The following is a 20,668-nucleotide window of genomic DNA, read 5'->3' as shown; positions in this document are numbered from 1 at the left end:
AAATTATTTTTAGTCTGAAGATCTATTATTCAATTTACTTTGTAATTTATCTTATTTTATTTATTTCTATTAATATTTTATAATAACATGTTAAGTGGGATTGACATTTAATTTAAATTACTGGTTGAAATAACTTCATTACATCAATTTATTATAATTGAATGTCCATTTTGGTGTGTACTTAAATAGGAACAGAGAAAGCAGTTTATTTTGATTTATAAATCTACAGTCGTCCTTTGTGGTGAACATCTAAAGATCTGAATTAGCTGTGTATAATATGTCTTGTTCAATTGTGACTGGTAACTTGACAAAAGTAAACATATTGATTTAAAATTAAAGCGAATGAGAGACTTATCTCTTGATAAAGCTTGTTTAACTTTTCAGCTTTTCAACAAATTTTACGTCTTTTTCCAACTGATTATTGATTTTCTGTTTTAAACGCATTGTTTACCGATATCACCTGATGATTGAAAATTGACCCGGTTGGTAGTTTCTATTTAAAGAACCATCCAGCTTGTATCTGATTTCAATGAATTCAATTGATGTAGCACACCTAGCATCAGTGTAAGAAAGCTGAAAACAAAACCAACATAATGGATGGCCAAAATGCCTTAATGGGTAAGAAGTGCTGTAAGAGATACATCACTATTGTAATTTGATCAGGACAGTGACTTAAATCAACTTGTATAAAAAGTGAAAGATAAAGAGGAAACTTAAGGCAAGATTATTTAGAACACTGTCTTGATCTCTGTTATCAGGAGGTTTATAGTGAAACTTTATCTGTTTTATATTGTGGTAACTTTCAAATATAAACACACCAATTGTGGCAGTTTAAGGTGCAAATATCCTAATTAAAATTGAAATCCACTCCATGGTTTTCAGATAATCTTTAAAGAAGCAATGATTAAGTAACAATTTTGTAAAAGAAAAAATAAATGTTAAATACATTCACAGTGCAGTTGCAGCAATTAGGTTCATGTTTAAGTCCCTTCACACTAAAATTTTCTTTTAAAACAGTTAAAAAGCTAATTTTTAGTGTGATTTTAATTTATGTCTTCAAATTAAAATTGCATTGAAATTGTGTTATAAATAATGCTGAATAGTAAATAATATTAAATTGTATTTATTGCTGCATATCAGTTGAATTGGCATTTTGATGGTTGCATGATAAAAACATTTAAAACAGAGAAGAAAACTCCTAATGGCTATTAAAAAGATTTCCATGCTTTTAAACATTGTCACACATTATTTACATGGAAAAGTCTGCTTTAATAAAGTTCAGTGCTTATGTCTCAACTTGACTTAATTACGAGCATGGAAGCTGTCGTTATGGAGAGATTGTATTGTAAAGATCATTTTTAAGGATATTATTTCACACTTGATTATATGGACAATCAATAAATGTTGGCCATTATGTATCCAGGAAACATTAAGAGTCTCTCTGTATAAGGAAAATCATTTTACCATCAGCTGCTGAGGAGAGACAAATATGCTTGACTTCTCTATTGTCATTGATTTTTCTGTCTAGTAACTACACTGTTACATTAGTTGTTTCTTTATTTATGGTAAACATGTTGATGAAAGCGAACACATGTTTATTATATCATAAATGTCAAACAAGTTCTCTGTGCACACAATGGTGTTAAGCATGTATTATGTGACGGTGGATGGGACTGCATGTGACATCCTGATTGATGCTTTATTTCTGCTTAAAGTTGTCCCATCAAGATATTTAACTTTGTGAAAGGTGGTATTTAAAACCTCGCAGGCTTCCTAGGTTAAAAGCTGCTACATTGGCTTGCTGCATTTGGTCTGCTAGTCCAAAAAATTCAATTGCATTTTTATTTAAATCTAAACCATTATGTCGATTATTCATATTAAGAACATTTAAAACAATGAAGAACATGAAATTAATTAACACACTTAAATGAATTAGTGGTTGGAGCACTTGATGATGGATGATTTGTGTGGTGAAACTAGTATGTCATTTGAACATCTTAACTGGTTTAGTATGTTGCTGTTAAGTTGCTTCAGGCATACACTGATGTATCTCATGATACATTTCTAGAACTAGGTGGTGTAATTATTAAATGTAGGCTGATTATTTGCACTTAAGTATTGTATGAAAGTAGTTTGATAGTTTGTTATGTTAGATGACATCTGTGCATAGATTAGTGCATCATTAGGAAACAGCGCAATATGCAAGCCACTCTCATAATAGAACTTGCCATGTTTGAATTAGACACATTTGATTTAACTCTTGAGGGTTACAGTGTTTGTAATCTGTTTACAGCAAGAATTTAATAGTTAAGATATTTCTGCTTGGATCGTATTCAGGCTTTTGAAGTCAGTGAATAACTCAAAAGGATTTACAAATACCACCTTAATTTATATGAAAACATGTCTATTCTAATGATCATGAAAGAGCTGTGTATAATACAATACCACTTGGGACTGTTTTAAATCCTCATGCAACATACTGAATTTGTCTCAAATCTACCTCCATATATAAACATGCCTGTCTCAAAGTGTAACCAAACAATCATTAAAATAAAAATGCCACCACACACAGCCATTCTCAACATGTGGATATTTTCCATGAACCTTCATCCATAGGAGTCTTGTTCTGGGAAAATAGGGCTTAATGCAAGTGTCATCTCTGATAAGCCTGTGCAGACTACACAGCTGTAATAATTGTATTATTCATTCGAAGGAACTATTGTCTTAGTGAAAATCCAGTTTAGGCAGAAAGTGTTGTCCCAGATCAGCCTGCGCGGACTGGTCCCAGATCAGCCTGTGCAGACTGCAAAGTCTAATCTGAGACAACTTTTTATGCAAATTCATTAATTCTGTTTTCTGAGAGCGAGGCCTAATATGTTGATATTTTCTTGTGACCTGCATGCGTATAATCCTGATTTTTTGTTTCAGATGATGCCAGGCATCCAGCCTCCCCAGTATGGCCAGGGCTATGGGACAATGCCCCAGCGTCACCCCAACCCCATGGGCATGGGTCGGTCCCCTGCACCTGGGCCTGGACCCATGAAGAACAACATGATGGGCATGTACCAGCGACGGTCTGCTTCTGCACCCTACCCGCCCCAGATGATGAACAAAATGCAGGGTATGCCAGGGCAGGGTATGCCAGGGCAGGGTATGCCAGGGCAGGGCATGGCAGGCAATCGACCCATGGCACAGTACCCTCCCAATGGCGCACAGGTTGGTGTTTGGTCTGGAATAAATTGGTGAAATATAGTTCTAGTAATATTTATTTTAAAAAACAATGTTGATGGGCACAATACAGGTTTTACCATGATTAGCCTTTGAAGACTGGGATCAAATATTACGCACATGCTTTAAGCCCTCTCTTCCTAGAAACCAGCTCACATGTTTCATAATGTGTATCTTCCCCTGATATTTCCTATAACAATCAGATATATCTGACACTGCAATCTCTGTCTATGAGCTTATGTTAATGAGCATCCCACATATGGATAGGACTGGTTTTGTTAATAAAGGTCAATAATGCTTTTCCTCACAATTGCTAAAAGGTTGTTTTTCCAATATCTGTCGGCCAAATGGTTTATGAATTTACAGCGTTTTCTGGAGAGTGGGGAAACTTGTCTCTGCACATTCCCAAAAATGCATTAGTAAATTGGCATAGGAATTCTGATAACAAAACACTGATGTTGGTTTTAATGTGATTAATTCTTGAATAATTTATGTGTTAAGATTTTATTTGAAGACATCTAAGGTCCAGTTAGGAACAACACACAGCTATATGTATGCACATATTTCTTATTGCACTTGAGAGTCGTTTAAAACACAAAATACATAACAATATTTAAATTGTAAGTGAAAATTCATACCGGTCATTTAAACAAATGTTTTTAGAAAATTTTAAAATAAAGCTTTTCAAGCAATTTTAGAGGATGTATTGTATTTCTGAAAACAATTTTAGGGGCATTTATAAATAGTTTCTCACTAAATAGTTTGCTTCGTTATGATTTTACCGTGTATATGAATCACAGTCTGGAAAAATGGGGCTTAATGCATGTGTGTAATGTGTTGTCCAAGATTAGCCTGTGCAGTCCACACAGACTAATCAGGGACGACACTTAACACAAAATTGGGATTTGTGCTGTGAATAGACATTCTTAAAACAAAGAAAGTGAAAAGTGTTTTTTTATAAGCCTGTGCATACTGCACAGGCTAATCTGGGACAACACTTTCTGCACATGCATTAAGCCCCATTTTCTCAGAGGCTTTTATGTATTTCATTATGATAAAATCTTTCAGTATGGCCCAGCTGTGCCCTACTCCCAGGGTTATGGCAGTAAGCCCCAGTATCCCAGCCAGCAGCCCTTACCATCCCCTACCTACGGCCCGGGCCCACAGGCAGGTCCCATGAGACCCAATGGCCCTTACACTAATGGTGGACAGAACCCCTACATGAACCAGGGCCAGTTTCCCCAGACACGCCCCACCATGAACCCAAACATGAATGGGCAGGTGTACAACCACTTCAACACAAATCCATCACAAAGCACTTTTCAGGTAAGTTTTTGCTGAGGTATTTATGAATTATTACCTTTGATAAAAGCTTGTTCTGTTTATAGAAGATGCAAGCTGTTAACTGAAAAAGCCTGGGTTTCATTTACTCGTTTGAAGACATTGGGCTACTTTGAAATACTTTCTTTTCTTATGCAATCTGCATGTAGCTGAAACAAACAGCTAGTTAAGTATATATAAGATGCATAAATACCTCTTCTTGATAATGTGATATAACATCTGTGTATAATTTATAGAAGACATGCAGAGCTTATTTGCTGATGGGGGGCAATTGATTTCCTACTGGAGTCTTTGTTAAGCTGTTGCAGAGATTAACAGTGTATATATTCAATTGATCAGAAGTAAAAGATACAAAAACATGGCTGAGGATTATTGGTTGTGACAGGTGTCCAGAAAGGATTTGACACTTAATATTCTCTTTAAGATTTAAGATACAATATATGTTGATTTCAAATGCTGAAGTCATGCTTTATTCGTGAATAGTTTTAAACATGAAAATCTGTTTCATAAATTTCAGCCTACCAACAACATGAACAATATAAACAACATGAACAACATGAACTACCCGCACTCTCCATTGCCTGGCAACCCCACCCCTCCCATGACACCCAACAGTGTCCCCTACCCACCTGACGTCAAACCAAATATCATGGGGCCTGGAGCCATAAAGAAAGGTAAACATCAATCCATTTTATTGAGCCTCATTCTGGCAAAATTGGGCTCTATGCATGTGTCTTAAGTGTTGACCTAGTTTATCATTTGCAGTTTGCACAGGCAGATCAGGGGGATATTTTTGCTTTAATGCAAATTTTCGTTCATAGGAAGTCTCTCTCAAATGAAAATGCAGATTAAGCAAAAAGTGTTTTCCCTGATTAGCCTGTGTGGACTTCACAGGCTAATCTGGGATGACCCTTAATGCACATGAATTAAGCCCAGTTGTCCCAGAACAAAGCTTTTTTCAAGATTTGTGGAATTGTTTTTATATGTAGAATTTTGCACAAACTGAATATTTTTTCAGAAATGAAAATTACAAATCTTCTGCTTTGTTGAATTTCAGAAATCGATGAACTTCGATTAACGTTCCCTGTCCGAGATGGTGTAGTGTTGCCACCATTTCGACTGGAACACAACCTCGCCGTTAGCAACCATGTCTTCCATCTGCGAGAGTCGGTCTACCAAACACTCATGTGGAGGTAGGTTGTCATGCCTATGAGGACTTTTATTAGTAACTGGATTTACAGGAAATAGGGAATTCATTAGCTAACAGCGATTTATTACTCATACTATTTTTCCTTGATTTTCATTGATTTACTTATGTTTTTATAATCTAAAACAAATGCTTATTGCATTAATATCACAAGTATATAATTGGAGAGTGTATTTTTTAAGTGCAAAGTTAAAACTACAGACCATAAACTACCATAAAAAGGACAGTCAAGAATTGTTTGAACATTACTTTTCTAGATCTTTCATATAATGTCAAAATTTACAGTAATGGTTAGGTATTTCAAGAATGTTATGTTGCATAACTTAACTTCTCTAATAAGCGATAGTCAGTAATAGTAGCTGCAGTATTTATTGTGGGTATTCACCTTTAGTAACTGTTGTTAAGATGATTGGGAGATGATGATTATGTTTTATTCAGCCTGCTATCAGTTAACCACCTGTATCCTAGACAATATTCCCCCATGTAACACTTGATAATGGGAGATAGAGAGTTGGCAGTGATAACCACTGGGGAGGCAAAATTTATGAAGAATTGTGAAACAGATATGAGCATTGCTTTGGGAACATTTAGCATAATGCATGTGCATCCCAGGGGGCCGTTTCATCAAAGATCGTATGACAATCTTAATTTACGACCTAATTTTGGAGACTGAAAATACAAAAGCTGTTCATCAATAAGCATTCAAAATATAAACCATATGTAAGAAAACAATGAAATGAATAGATATACGGAAAAATAATAGTATTATTATTTGGTGTTTAGTTAAAATGCGTCTTTGAAATATGTGTCGTATTCCAATTTTGTCGTACGATCGTTGATGAAACGGACCCCAGATAAGCCTGTGATGGATTTCTGTAAACAAAAATTCCATAAAAATAGAAAGTGTCTTTCCTGATAACCTGTGTAGACTGCACAGGCTAATCTGGGAGGATACTTAACTCTTTTATTTTGTCATGCAATAAGCCCCATCTTCCCAGAGAATGGCTCAAACATTGTTTATCATGTATGCAGCTTATGAGTTTAATTTGTTAATTGTACACTTAAATTACTTTATTTAAGAATTAAACAGATTTAAAATGGATAATGTAAGGACAGCTAGAAGTTGATTAAACAAAATTGTCATAAAAAGAAACTTAAAATGCTGAAGTGAGAAGATGTTGATGTACAAATGTCTTACTCAACAAAAATGTCAAGGGTTTAAACAATTGTCGATATGAAAGTTAAGAACAAAACTTCCTTAATCATATCGTCTCCTCTTGGTGTTAACAATGACAAAGCAATATAAAACTTGACATCAGCAAGATTATGTAAATGCAGTGTTAGTAATGGAATAGGGGAGCTAACTCAAATGGAATTATGAGCAAGGGAGATAAAGTTTTGTCAGAAGTTGATCTGTAGTATTGTTTACTGGGCTGCAAGCTTGCTGTTATACTGAATTTTTTTTTAAGTTTTAAAATATGGTTAAGGATATTTTAAAAACTTGATTTCTGAAATTTCAAAATTCTGAACTTTTATGCATACATGTATTAATAAAAAGAATTTTGTTCATGTAATATTCTGCTCGTCACAGTTGTTATACAAAACTGTGCTTCGTTCTTGTTATCCTGTGTTTTGGACAGTCAGTGATATTTAAGTCAATAACTCCTGAAAAACTGAGTAACTTTTTACTCCTATTCCTGATGTTTATCTATATTGTGTTTCCATTCAGATCTGACCTGGAGTTACAGCTGAAGTGTTTCCATCACGAGGACCGACAGATGAACACGAACTGGCCCGCCTCCGTGACAGTGAGTGTGAATGCGACGCCGCTGCAGATCGAGCGTGGGGAACACAAGACGGCGCACAGGCCCCTCTACTTGAAGGAGGTCTGCAGACCCGGGCGAAACACCATACAGATCACCGTGACAGCATGCTGTTGTGTAAGGACTTGCTTGAATGTCTTATTTGATTGTCTTGTGTATATAATTTCACTTTACCCACTTCTGAGTAAGTCTTTAAGGCACTCTTAATTCTGTCTATCTATTACATCTTCTTGTTGTAGTTAATTTAACTGTCCAATAAATTAATTGTGTCGGGGACTCTCTTTAATGTGTAGATCTATCGATTGTATGATTTTAGTGTTTTTAGATTTCACTGTCCAATTTCTAAATTAATGTGCATATTTGCTTTAAATCTGCTCCAAATCTTTTTAATTTTGTTTATTGTATATCACTGTCCAATAATTATTTATAGATCAATCATTTAAGGATTTATTTGTCTATTGTAGTGAAATCATTCATTTCTTTTGCATTAACCACCAATAATATTTTCAGTTCTTTTTTAATTGTACTTTGTAGCATTTTGTAAATAAATTGCACTTCAATGGCATTACAGTAAGATTATTTTTATTTGGTTTTCAGTCTCATTTGTTTGTGTTGCAACTTGTGCACCGACCAAGTGTGCGTTCTGTCCTGCAAGGCTTACTACGCAAACGCCTGCTACCTGCTGAGCATTGCATCACCAAAAGTAAGTCTACACCACCTTCCTTGGTCTGAGAAGAAGTTTTAGGGATTATATTTAGATGATATCATCTCAGAACTCACATACATCTGCAAGTTAACAGAAAGTCACTGAAGAAAAATATTTTGCCTCCGTAGCTCAGTGGATAAGGCTGTTGCGTTAAAATCCAGAGGTCCCGGGTTCGATCCTGGGTTGGGGCACAAACATGCCAGTCATGTTTCAGTGGAATACTGACTGACAAATAAAGGCTTAGCCCGGCATTTAGACATTAGATAAGAATTTTGTTGACACATAATAAAATTGTTTAAATTAGTTTTATACATGTACTGTATTGCTTAGCTGTGATAATTGACAAAATGTATTTTCAGTTTCAGTAACTTGCATGTTCTTCATATTTCAGTTAAAAGGAACTTCACGAATGCTGTGTCCAACAATGGGGTGGTCAGTGCAGAAGATGGGGTGGAGCAGACAGGAATCAAAATATCCCTCAAGTGTCCGATCACGTTCCGACGCATTGCTCTGCCCGCACGGGGGCACGACTGCAAACACATACAGGTAGCCTAGACTTATGTTTACGCAAAGAAAGAGACTACCTATAAACTAGATATTCAATAACTTTCTAGAAATGTGTGTTGACATAAAAGGGAGGCCATATTTGATAAACAGTCCATTCGCACTATAGGCACTGGATAGTTATTACCATTTGTTTATTAAAAAAATGCCAAATCAAATAACTGTTCCGTCTCTCTTACTCATACATTTCATCAAATCTTCACCAAACTTTCCACACGTGTTTGTTGACAGGAAATGGAGGCTTCCTTCGATAACTAAAGATCATGGGGCCAGGATCATCTGAGTTGTTTCCCTTTCGGTTTAAAAATTGCAAAATTTGCTGTATCAGCTCTCTCGAGTTATTTACTTTTCGCAGAATCTTCACAAACATTTTCAGATATGTTTGTTTATATAAATGTCAAGTTCGATAATAAGCCAAACAAATATGGCACCCCATAGGTTCCAATTTTACTAGGACGTTAAATTCTTGTTTACTTAATGTAATGGAATGTTTTTAATTTAAGAATAGATTATATGTAAATATCCATTTTCGAAAGAAAGCAATTCACAAAAACATTTTACTAGTAACATATTTATGGTATGTTTTCAGTGTTTTGACCTGGAGTCCTATCTGCAACTAAACTGCGAGCGAGGCCAGTGGAGGTGCCCTGTATGCAAGTAAGTGCAAACATTAAATGAGCCTTGCTCTGTGAAAACGGGGTTTAATGCATGTTTTAAGTGACATCCCAGATTAGCTGGCTAGTCTGCAAAGGCTGATTAGGGCGACACTTTCCCCTTTAATGGAATGTTTTGTTAAAAACTAAATCTCTTATCAAAAATCAAGTTTAGGTGGAAAGTGTCAACCATGATTAGCTTTGTGCATTAAGCCCCTTTTTCATAGAGGGTGGCCCAAATAGATGCTGATAGTGATAGATAGATACTGAAATCTATGAAATACTGATTGCATTCTTAACCAAAATTAGGTGTAAAATTTAAGTTAGTAACCTCTCGAGACACCTATAAAAATAAAATAAATGACTTAATTAATGCTAACATGTGACCATTACCTTCCTTGAGTAATGTCATGTGAACGTCACTGCATGTTAAATGGATGACCTCATGTAACCTTGACCTTGATTGCATGCCCTACCGTAACCCTGCCCAGTGACTGTACGTGTGGTGGTTAGACCAGTGAACTTGACCTCTATTGTTCACTGTTCTGATGTTATGACTGTATTGACAGTAAGCCTGAATGACCTTGTTTGACCATGACCTGAAATCAATCATTATGTGAATTTGACCTTGTATGTGACCTTGCCCTCTTTTGTAAACTCTACTGATGATGGTGTGTTTACAGTAAGCCTGCATTGCTGGAGGGCCTAGAGATAGACCAGTACATCTGGGGCATCCTTACCAACCTGAACAACACGGAGTTTGAGGAGGTGACCATTGACCCCACGGCGTCATGGAAACCAGTGCAGATGAAAAGTACCGGTATCAAGGAGGAAGACACTAGTGGTAAGCAATGTGTGATTATAGTTGCCATTGGTGATATAGTTGGTTAAAGCAGAGTGGGTAGTGTGTCTTTTAATGCTGGTGTTAAACCAATAATAATTAAACTTTTTTTGTGTTGTAAAACTGCAAGTTACATTTTAAAAATATGGTAATAGTCTTTATCATTTTATAAAGATTAAATTTTCATTGAAAATATAAGTAAAAATTGTTTCATTTTCAAGTAAGAACGTAATGTTTTAGAGTGTAGTTAAAGAATTTGTTAAACCATTTGAATCACTATGTGAGTGTTTGTATTGCAGCTGACTCGTGTGCACGGTGGATGAAGGCCATGTCTCCAGCAAGCATGCAGCTGCCCACCATGAACAACTGGGACATGGGTCCCCAGCACTCCCCCTACAACAGCATGACAGCATCAGGTCAGCACAGTACGCAACTCTTTATCACTCAACCTCCTTCTGGGCTTAATGCATGTGTGTCAAGTATTGTCAGGGACTACACTTTCAACTTTTATGGTATTTATAATTTAAAGGAAGTCTCTTAGCGAAAATCCAGTTAAGGTTAAAAGTGTTGTCCCTGATGAGCCTATATGGACTGCACAGGCCAATCTAGGCAACAGTTTACACACATTCATTAAACCCTGTTTTTCTATGGCAAGGTTTCACTGCATTGCTTACTGAAAAAAATCATATTTTATGAAAGATACAAGTAGCTTCCCTTAAAAGCTTGGTTGGGCTAGTAGCTCTCTGCTCTCATAATTATTCAGATGACACCTTGTGTTCTTCTGATTATAATCTTCTGAATTGTTCACCATTAGAACTGTTTATTGTTAACTTAAAGAAACGTTTAATTGTAAATGCCCATATAGCTGTTAAATATTAGTCCAGAAGGTATAAATATATGTATGAAGTTTATTGTGAATATAATTAATTGTAGGTCCTCCCTTTACATCTGGAAGTTTTGGCGTCCAGAATGGTGGTCCAGGGACACCAGGCTCTTATCCACAAAATGGGCCAAGCCCCCACAATGGCAGCTTTAACAACATGCTTCCCATGTCACCTATGAACAATAACATGGCAAATATGAATCTGAACAATTCTGGTGACATGATGAACAAAGGTGTGGGCATGATGACCTCCTCGAGTCAAGGTCAATACCCCCTCTCACCGCCCGACAATTCCCCTCACGTCCGTCACTCCGACCAAGCAAGCATGCATAACCACAACCCAGCAAATACCAGCCAATCACAGTCCATGAGTAATCATATCTCCACCAATGGGACAGCGGCCTCACAGATGTCGTTACCCAATCAACAGTCAGTACCTCCCACCAGCCAGCAAGCCATCTCTGTGCATGATGATCTTAACTTTGACCCCACCGCCATTATTGATGATGATGGCTCAGGGCCCACATTTGATGTAAGTTTGCATTTAAAACGCAAATGTCAATTGATCTTTGACCAGTTCGAAAATGATTCCAGTCTGTTGAAAAACATTTCTGCCAGGGGACAGGGAATTTTTCCTTATATGGCTGTAGTAAAACCTTGTTTGCATTCCAAAATGTTACATTTAAAGTTCACTATTTATAAAAAAATTCAAAACATTTGTTTTTATAATATCTTTGACTGCACTGAACAGGTCAGTCCCTTTGTATCTCAGGTGAACAACTATTGGCCTTTCAGGTCCTCTTGTTTTTGTCTGGAATGTTTTCTTTTTCAATGCATCATTTTTTCGTGGTGCTGTTTGATAAAATTATCTCTGTATACAAACTACACAAGTATCGTTATAAAACTACCAAATTATCTAGTACTTTATAGCAAAATGAACTTTACAAAATGCTTCAATAGTTTAATTTTTGTGCATTGAATTAATAATTTATGAAAAATACACATAATGACAAAAGATAAATAATGTGACTGTTTTTACAGCTTGACACCCTGGGGGGAGATCCATTGGAGCTGTTACCATACCTGGGGCCCACAGATGATGTGGACACCCCGCCAAACTCCAGTTCAACCAATCAGAGTAGTTCAAGTGTCACAAACACCACGAGTAACAATGAAGACATTCTCTCACTTTTTGACTCATAGTTGCTAGAAACTGTACACATTTAAGCGTGGTTTGAATCAAAACAAAATGTGCTTCATGAAGGTGAAAGAAACATGCAAGGACAATGGTTGAAAAGAAAATACATCCTTGCGATGAGAAGGCTTACATGGACTGCTGGTAAACGAAGGAAAAAATGTCGTACAAATCTGTCGCATAAAGGACAGTTTCCGTCTAGAATCAACTGCAAAATAGACAGGTTTGACGGCAGACTTAGTTACGTACAGTGTGACTGAAACACAACTATATTTAGTGCTATTTGTTGTTACATGGTTGTCAGGGAGTTGCAAATGCCAAGATGGCATCAAATATGTGCTTTAGGCCAGTGTTGTTTATGTTATGAAATACATGCACAGCTATGCTATGACATGCTGCAAATGGATCCAGGGATTTGTTACTAAAACTAGCTGCTATGCTGTGTATTAAAAACACGTGTTGGAGGTTGAAGGGTTTAACTTTAACATTCAGACCAATAGATCAATCAGATATGAATATTTTACTGTGACTCTGAAGAGAACTTTTACAGGTTTTGCATATGGTCAAAACTTCTCAATAATGGAGCGTGATCTCACTGATGTCTGTGGTCTGTATGAGGCTGAGCTGTGGGTGCAACGTGAGACTTCAGTGCTTCTTGTGATTGTTTTCATGGTTCAGTGTTATTTATTGAACACCAGACAGTATTGTGACCAATATGTTCTTGCTTGTTTGTGCCTGTGTGTCCATTGTTCAGACACAACGGCTCACTTATGCCTGTAGCTTTTTACATGACGTTTACTCCGATAAATGCTTAAGTCGCATGTTCAACAAAAAAAATGTATTTTTTACCAATAAGATGTGAAAGGTCAAAAAGTCAAATCCTAGTTCATATTTGATAGTTTAATTCCTTTTTGATTTAACCCTTTGCATGCTGGGAAATTTGTCGTCTGCTAAAATTTTGTCTGCTGAATTTCTAAAATTAGCATTTTCTTCGATTTTTTTGAAAGAATACTATCAGAATAGCTAACAGTTTGGATCCTGATGAGACGCCACGTACTCGGGCATCTCATCAGGATCCAAACTGTTTTCAATGGCCTTCAAAATTAGGTTCCAGCACTGAAAGGGTTAAATAGAATTTCGTTTCAAAATATAGTTCAAACATACTGTTTTCATATTCAACTAAATGTTTTGATAGGCAGCAGGTTTCCACTAACTGTATGTAATTTAAAGATGTTACAACATATTGAGATGTATTCATTCTTTGTATATATTTCCCTTGCAAGGCATCATCATTATTATTTAGCATGGCTTTTGACAGCGATCCTTTAAATCTTTATGACTATTTGTTATTTATTACATGTATATGATTGTCTGCTAAAAAAAGTAGCATATTTTATATTTATGTGTTAAATGTGTAAAGGTACTTTGTTACTGAGATGTATTTTTGCATTGCATGTTATATATTTTTAGCAATATTCATGAATTTGCAATATACAGACAAAGAAAATATAAGTGTTATGAGTAAATTGAGGGTATACATCAAAGACTGTTTAAACTCCTATAGTTTACTAGGAAATGTTAAAAGTATTAATACTTAATAGACCAAAAACTTATGTGTATGTAATTGTGACTTTGTTCTTAACTGTTTGCTCTAGGAAAGGGATTTTTGGTTGGGGAAGTCTAAACTTGAGGGAAATATCTCTGCATGGGAAAAATATCAGTGGGGAAAAAATCAGGATTAGGTTAATGTCTCATACATGTAAGACTATTAACGTAGCTTTTATCAACTAAGCAAATAAAATAAAAACTTGTTTGGTAATAACTATGTTTTTAATATTAGCAATTAACTATTTATGTTTGCAATTCCACACAACTTACAGCAATATACAAATGTTGACATCTAATAATGCATTATGCTTTAAGCCAAGGAAATTTTTTAACTTTACATTTAAAAAATCACCATGTTTCACTTCAAGGTATCATGTTTTAAGTAGTCACATGTTTTAATCTTGTTTAGTGAAAGCAGCAGTTTGTTTACGGTAAATGTCCACTAAACCATCAATTTTCTGACGCAATACAAACATAACCGCAATGTTCATACTTCCATTAAAGCATCATTTCATTGTTTGTTGGTCATTTATTATTGTACATGCAGCAATTAATTAACATTCAATTTCATTGATATATTTATTCATTTATTTTTTTCTGAGAGAAAGTACAACATTTTTGTACATGTTTTCATTGTTATTTATGTTAATGTATGATTCTTTGTACAGAAGTTTTGTTTATAGTTACAATACATTGTATCCAATATTGGTCAATGTCAGTAGAATTTGTATATAGGCTTGACATTCTGTTTCCTGTTAGTATCATTTTGTTGATGCGTATTGACTAAGAAAGTACTTCCCAATAGCTATTGTCCTTAATTTACAGTCTTAACTGCAAAAACTCAAAGAGTTTTCATGGTCACAGTTGTTAATATTTCTTGAGTCTGGGGAAAATCGGCTTAAATCAAGTGTTTTCCCAGATACGCCTTAGTGGACTGCACATACTTATCTGGGACAAAGCTTTACACATATGAGTCGCGTTCTGATAAAACTGGGCAGTCCCCACAGGCTAATCAGGGAGAAAGCTTTACACATATGAGTGGCGTTCTGATAAAACTGGGCAGTCCGCACAGGCTAATCTGGGACAAAGCTTTACACATATGAGTCGCGTTCTGATAAAACTGGGCAGTCCGCACAGGCTAATCTGGGACAAAGCTTTACACATATGAGTCGCGTTCTGATAAAACTGGGCAGTCTGCACCGGCTATTTAGGGACAAAGCTTTACACATATGAGTGGCGTTCTGATAAAACTGGGCAGTCCGCACAGGCTAATCAGGAACAAAGCTTTACACATATGAGTGGCGTTCTGATAAAACTGGGCAGTCTGCACAGGCTAATCAGGGACAAAGCTTTACACATATGAGTTGCGTTCTGATAAAACTGGGCAGTCCGCACAGGCTAATCTGGGACAAAGCTTTACACATATGAGTGGCGTTTTTGATAAAACTGGGCAGTCTGCACAGGCTAATCAGGGATGACACTTTCCTCCTAAACTAGATTTTAGCTAAGAAGAGACTTTCTTTAAACAGAAAATATAAAAGCAGAAAGTGTTGTCCCTGATTAGCCTGTGTGGACTGCACATTCTAATCTGGGAGATGCCACTTTACGCACATGTATTAAGGCCAGTTGTGTCAGAACAAGGCTCATTTCATACCCATTCTTCTGTCATTCAGCTTTGTCATCTTTAGTACATGAACATTTTGTTTGCCAGTAATTGTTCCCTGTTCTGTTGTACAACAACATTTAAGTGCTGAAGTTTTGCAATCTACACAAATATTTCATTAATAATTTTTATCTTTACAACAAGAACAAAGTTTGGATATTATGTCATGTTGAAGATTTTTTTCTGATAAATATAGGGCAGCATACACCATTTCTCTGCAATTGCACAAAGCAAACTCAACACTGTTTAGCAATTCTTTTTATATGTCAATATTCTGGTTGTGACTTTTTATGTATTCTTCTTTAATGTTCAGTTTCCTCTTTTTTTCTACAATGTCTCTCTGTATCCATTTATGATTTATTAATATTTCAGCTTGGAAAGCTGTTTTTTCTGTTGATATAATTTGATGGTATCTTTTTAATTCCTGAATGTTTTGAATATTTGTATAAATCTTGGTCTTGATAAAAAAACTCAAAATATCTTGTTCGTGTTTGACAAATAATGTTTTTTTCGGCTGTAAACATTATTTTCATAATATGAATGCAAAAAAAAAAAACAATTAAATTGCTTATTGTTTCGTTCAAAACATTTGGGATAGAAAATTGCTAGTATAACTAGTTTCATAGCCAAAAGTTAGTGTTCTGAATTTTTTTTTAGCTCACCTGATTGCTCAGGTGAGCTTTTGTGACCGGTCTTTGTCCGTCGTGTGTCTGTCTGTCCGTCGTCCACATTTGGTTTGTAAACACTCTAGAGGCCACATTTCTTGTCCGATCTTCATGAAACTTGGTCAGAAGCTTTGTCCCCATGAAAACTTGGTCGTGCTGGGTCAAAAACTAGGTCACTAGGTCAAAAAAAAGAAAAAACTTGTAAACACTGTAGAAGTCACATTTCATGCCCAATCTTCATGTAACTTTGTCAAAATGTTTGTCTTAATGCAGTTTTCCTTATTTGGCTATAGAGAAACCTTGTAAACACTCTAGAAGTCACAATTTTTGCCCAATCATCATGAAAGTTGGTCAAAACATTGGTTTTATTGATATCTCAGACGAGTTCGAAAATGGTTCAGATCGGTGAAAAAACATGGGCGCCAGTGGGCGAGGCATTTTTCTCTATATGTATATAGTGAAAACATGTGAACACTCGAGAAGTCACATTTTTGGCCTAATTTTCATGAAATCTGGTCAGAACATTTGTTTCCTTGATATGAGAGTTGAGTTAGAAAATGGGTCGGGTCAGTTTAATAACATGGCTGCCGGGAGGGGGGGGGCCGTTTTCTTATATTTATAAAGTAAAAATAGCTTTCAACACTCTAGAAGTCACATTTTTTGCCCAATCATCACAAAACTTGGTGAAAAGATTGGTTTTATATATATCACATAATTTATGCCATAATTATTGCCCTTATATTTTCCAAATTTTCATTATATTGTACAAAATCCTTGTAAACACTCTAGAGGTCACAATTTTGTTTCAGATTTTATGAATCTTGGTCATAATATTTATTTTTGTAAGCAAAGTTTGATGTTTGGTTAGGGGGGTCTACTCAAAATATAGGTCAACAGGTCAAATCTTACAAAAACAAAATCACTCCATATGCCAGAGTTTTGGTTCAATAATGATGAAACTTGACCAGGATGTTTGTCTGGACAATATCTAGGTCAAGTTTGACGTTTGGTAAAGATTGAATGAACCTCTCAGGTGAGCGAACTAGGGCCATCTTGGCCCTCTTGTTTATCATTCCACAGCTGAACAATAAATGACCATGACAAACCAATTATCCAGTAAAGTGTTTCAAAAAAAACTATTTTATGGCAAGTATCCATGCTATTGTTCAAGGGTGCAATTTCAGTGATGCAATTTCAGTGTACAAAATCAAAGATTTACTTGTTGGTTTATCAATGAGCCATATGTTTAACAACAGTCCTTCATGAAACACAGTTTGTAAATGTGATCACATGGTTGGCAACAGTTTCAAACGTTTTCATTAACAAAACTGTTCATGTCTTGCTATATATTCATTTGATAAGACTATCTTGTATCATACTTGTTAAAACGCTCAAATCTTTGTCTTCTTGCTCACTCTTCTTCAACTTTAGTCATAATTCTTATGCAAGTTTTCAGTGCTTTACTCTTCCGATGTTGGTTTATGGACAGAAATATAGTATCTGGCACGAGTTGTCATATCATACCATATTTTATTAAACGAGTTTAGAAATTTTGTTAGTAAGCGAGCCTTTGGCGAGCTTACTAACGAATTTCCTGGACAAATTTAATAAAATATGGTATGATATGACAACGAGTGTCAGATCTTTTTTATCACATGCTTTTAAATGAGCAAATTAAATAATATTTACGCAAACATAATGATAAATCCCGAATGTTGTTTACATTTCGTGACGTCATTTGACGCTGCAACGTCATTTCAGCAAAATAACAAAATGCGATTGGTCAATAAACGAAAACTAAGCCAATGAAAACACTTAACAATGTTGTATTACACATGTGTAATAAAAAAAAATATGTAATGGTTGTATTACATGGGAAACAAGGTATAACATGTGATAAAAGGTCTTATTGTATAAAGCAAAGTTATAACTTTGAGACTGAGCCATAGAAAAGTATAAAATAAAAAGAGAAATATAACATGATATTCTTAATTAAATGTTATGTAAAGTGATATCCATTTAGGCAAGTTAGAAAAGAAAAGAACACAATAAGTAGAATACATGAGTTAGAACTTTGTAATCATAATGCTGGTTGTCTTGACAATATAGACTGTGTCTACTGGTTTCTGAGATCTGAATATGTTCTAATGAATCTTTGAATATCAGATAATGATGTTTGTTCAAATTATACATAGACATGTATTTTAATTAGTTCTTACTTTCAAATTAGTTTTCTGTATTGTTTTGTGCATACTGAGTTCCATGTCAATGTACTTGACAATGTGTACATGCCTGCATGGAGCCGTCAACTCAAGCATGGTTGGACATCAGGTGTCCTTTAACCCATTCATGCCTAGTGGACTCTCCCATGTCTTGTATATTTATTTCTATATTTAAAATATTTCTTACAGAAACTCCTATAGGCAAACAGGGCAGACCCTGATGAGACGCCGCATCATTTGGGTCTACACTGTTTGCCAAGGCCTTTTTTTCTAGACGCTAGGCATAAATGGGTTAAACACATGAAATTTTAATTTAGTACCACTATAAACTATTAAGATAGATTCATGAACCTTAACAATTTTGTTTGTGTGTAAAATGTTATTTGATAGAAATTTAAAAAAAAACAGGTTTTATTCAATTGCCAAAAAATACAAATTGCGGATAATTATAGCGTGAAGTGTAAAAGGGTATGGGCAGAATTGTTAAAACTACTGTACCAACAATGTTCATTTCTACAGATTACTCCATTGCTTCATCCAAAAAGTTGTTTTCTGTATTAAATGTACATTTGCCATTTTCTGTACAGTTGTGTTGTTGTAGAGACTGTGTACAGAGCATTGCCATGTGGCGGCAACACATCTGGGCGCCACTAGCTTCAGTTACAATATTATATCTTAGTCCCTATCATGTGATCATTATTTATCTAATAAAACAAACTATACTTAATACTTGTTGTTTGTTATTGTGTCAAAATCTTGGCTTTTGGCCCTAGGCTACTCCAAGTCAAGTAAATGACTATGAATCTTGTGGCTGTTAAGTTTTGAATGTAATATAAGGTCATAGAAGGGCAACTCACTTTTACATCAAATCATTACATCCATTGTTGTGATGTCATTTTATTGTGATTTCACTTCTCAATTGAAACATAAGCTTCTCAAACTAAAGATATGTCACAAATTTGACTAATAACCCAACATCTCTCAGATATTTTCAATCCAACATAATCCTGGAATTTGTGGGTTTCTGGGAATGATGAGTCTTTCTTATCTTCATTTTAAGAGGATGGCATGTTTGAAATTCAATGTTACTGTAAAAAATGTTGAAGATGTTTGATCTACAGTTTTTGTGTTTTTTTATGTGGACAAACCGACCGACAGTGTCTCATATGTTTTCTCTTCCTGTGGTGGTACAAATACCAGCGCAATTAGTGCTTAGTTTTAGCACTTTACTTGGATATATAAAATTATTATATACCTGCTTTATGTTCCCCAAAAATACAAGTTGTATCAATCGGTAAAATACAACTGCACAGAAATAATTCCTGTATTATGCTACTTGCTAGTTTTCCAATTCCGTATTACCATACTAGCCGGACTACTTTTAATGACGTCACTTTGAATGCAGAAAATTATAACAGCATTTTTGGTTAATTATGAACGCTTAAACTCATTTTTATGCCCCCCTTCGAAGAAGAGGGGGTATATTGTTTTGCACATGTCGGTAGGTCGATCGGTCCGTCCACCAGATGGTTTCCGGATGATAACTCAAGAACGCTTACGCCTAGGATCATGAAACTTCATAGGTACATTGCTCATGACTGGCAGATGACCCCTATTGATTTTGAGGTCACTAGGTCAAAGGTCAAGGTCACAGTGACTTGAAATAGTAAAACGGTTTCTGGATGATAACTCAAGAACGCTTACGCCTAGGATCATGAAACTTCATAGGTACATTGATCATGACTGGCAGATGACCCCTATTGATTTTCAGGTCACTAGGTCAAAGGTCAAGGTCACAGTGACTCACACAGAAAAATGGTTTCCGGATGATAACTCAAAAAAGCTTACACCTAGGATCATGAAACTTCATAGGTACATTGATCTTGACTCGCAAATGAACCCTATTGATGTTCAGATCACTAGGTCAAAGGTCAAGGTCACAGTGACTCCAAATAGTAAAATGGTTTCCAGATGATAACTCGAGAATGCTTACACCTAGGATCATGAAACTTCATAGGTACATTGATCATGACTGGCAGATGACCCCTATTAATTTTCAGGTCACTAGG

The 20,668-nt window shown here is 35.6% G+C and overlaps 1 protein-coding gene across 28 annotated transcripts in view; it reads left to right on the top strand.

The window, feature by feature from the left end:
- The window catches only part of LOC127866055 (zinc finger MIZ domain-containing protein 1-like), a 217,832-nt gene extending 198,506 nt beyond the window's left edge, over positions 1-19,326 (top strand). For 27 of the 28 annotated variants that reach the window (XM_052406365.1, XM_052406360.1, XM_052406363.1 and 24 more), the window contains 12 exons: positions 2,929-3,216; positions 4,297-4,554; positions 5,087-5,243; positions 5,627-5,762; positions 7,506-7,716; positions 8,197-8,302; positions 8,697-8,851; positions 9,459-9,526; positions 10,206-10,366; positions 10,663-10,788; positions 11,297-11,778; positions 12,288-19,326. In XM_052406365.1, the coding sequence (XP_052262325.1) occupies positions 2,929-3,216; positions 4,297-4,554; positions 5,087-5,243; positions 5,627-5,762; positions 7,506-7,716; positions 8,197-8,302; positions 8,697-8,851; positions 9,459-9,526; positions 10,206-10,366; positions 10,663-10,788; positions 11,297-11,778; positions 12,288-12,449 (2,310 nt within the window). In that variant the 3' untranslated portion in view covers positions 12,450-19,326. The remainder of the gene's footprint in view (positions 1-2,928; positions 3,217-4,296; positions 4,555-5,086; positions 5,244-5,626; positions 5,763-7,505; positions 7,717-8,196; positions 8,303-8,696; positions 8,852-9,458; positions 9,527-10,205; positions 10,367-10,662; positions 10,789-11,296; positions 11,779-12,287) is intronic. The other variant, XM_052406366.1, reaches the window with a different exon arrangement.
- Positions 19,327-20,668: the final 1,342 nt, after the last annotated feature.

The sequence above is a fragment of the Dreissena polymorpha genome, chromosome 2 (assembly GCF_020536995.1).
Source record: "Dreissena polymorpha isolate Duluth1 chromosome 2, UMN_Dpol_1.0, whole genome shotgun sequence".
Lineage (NCBI taxonomy): Eukaryota > Metazoa > Mollusca > Bivalvia > Myida > Dreissenidae > Dreissena > Dreissena polymorpha.
This window is presented reverse-complemented; position numbering and strand designations above follow the sequence as displayed.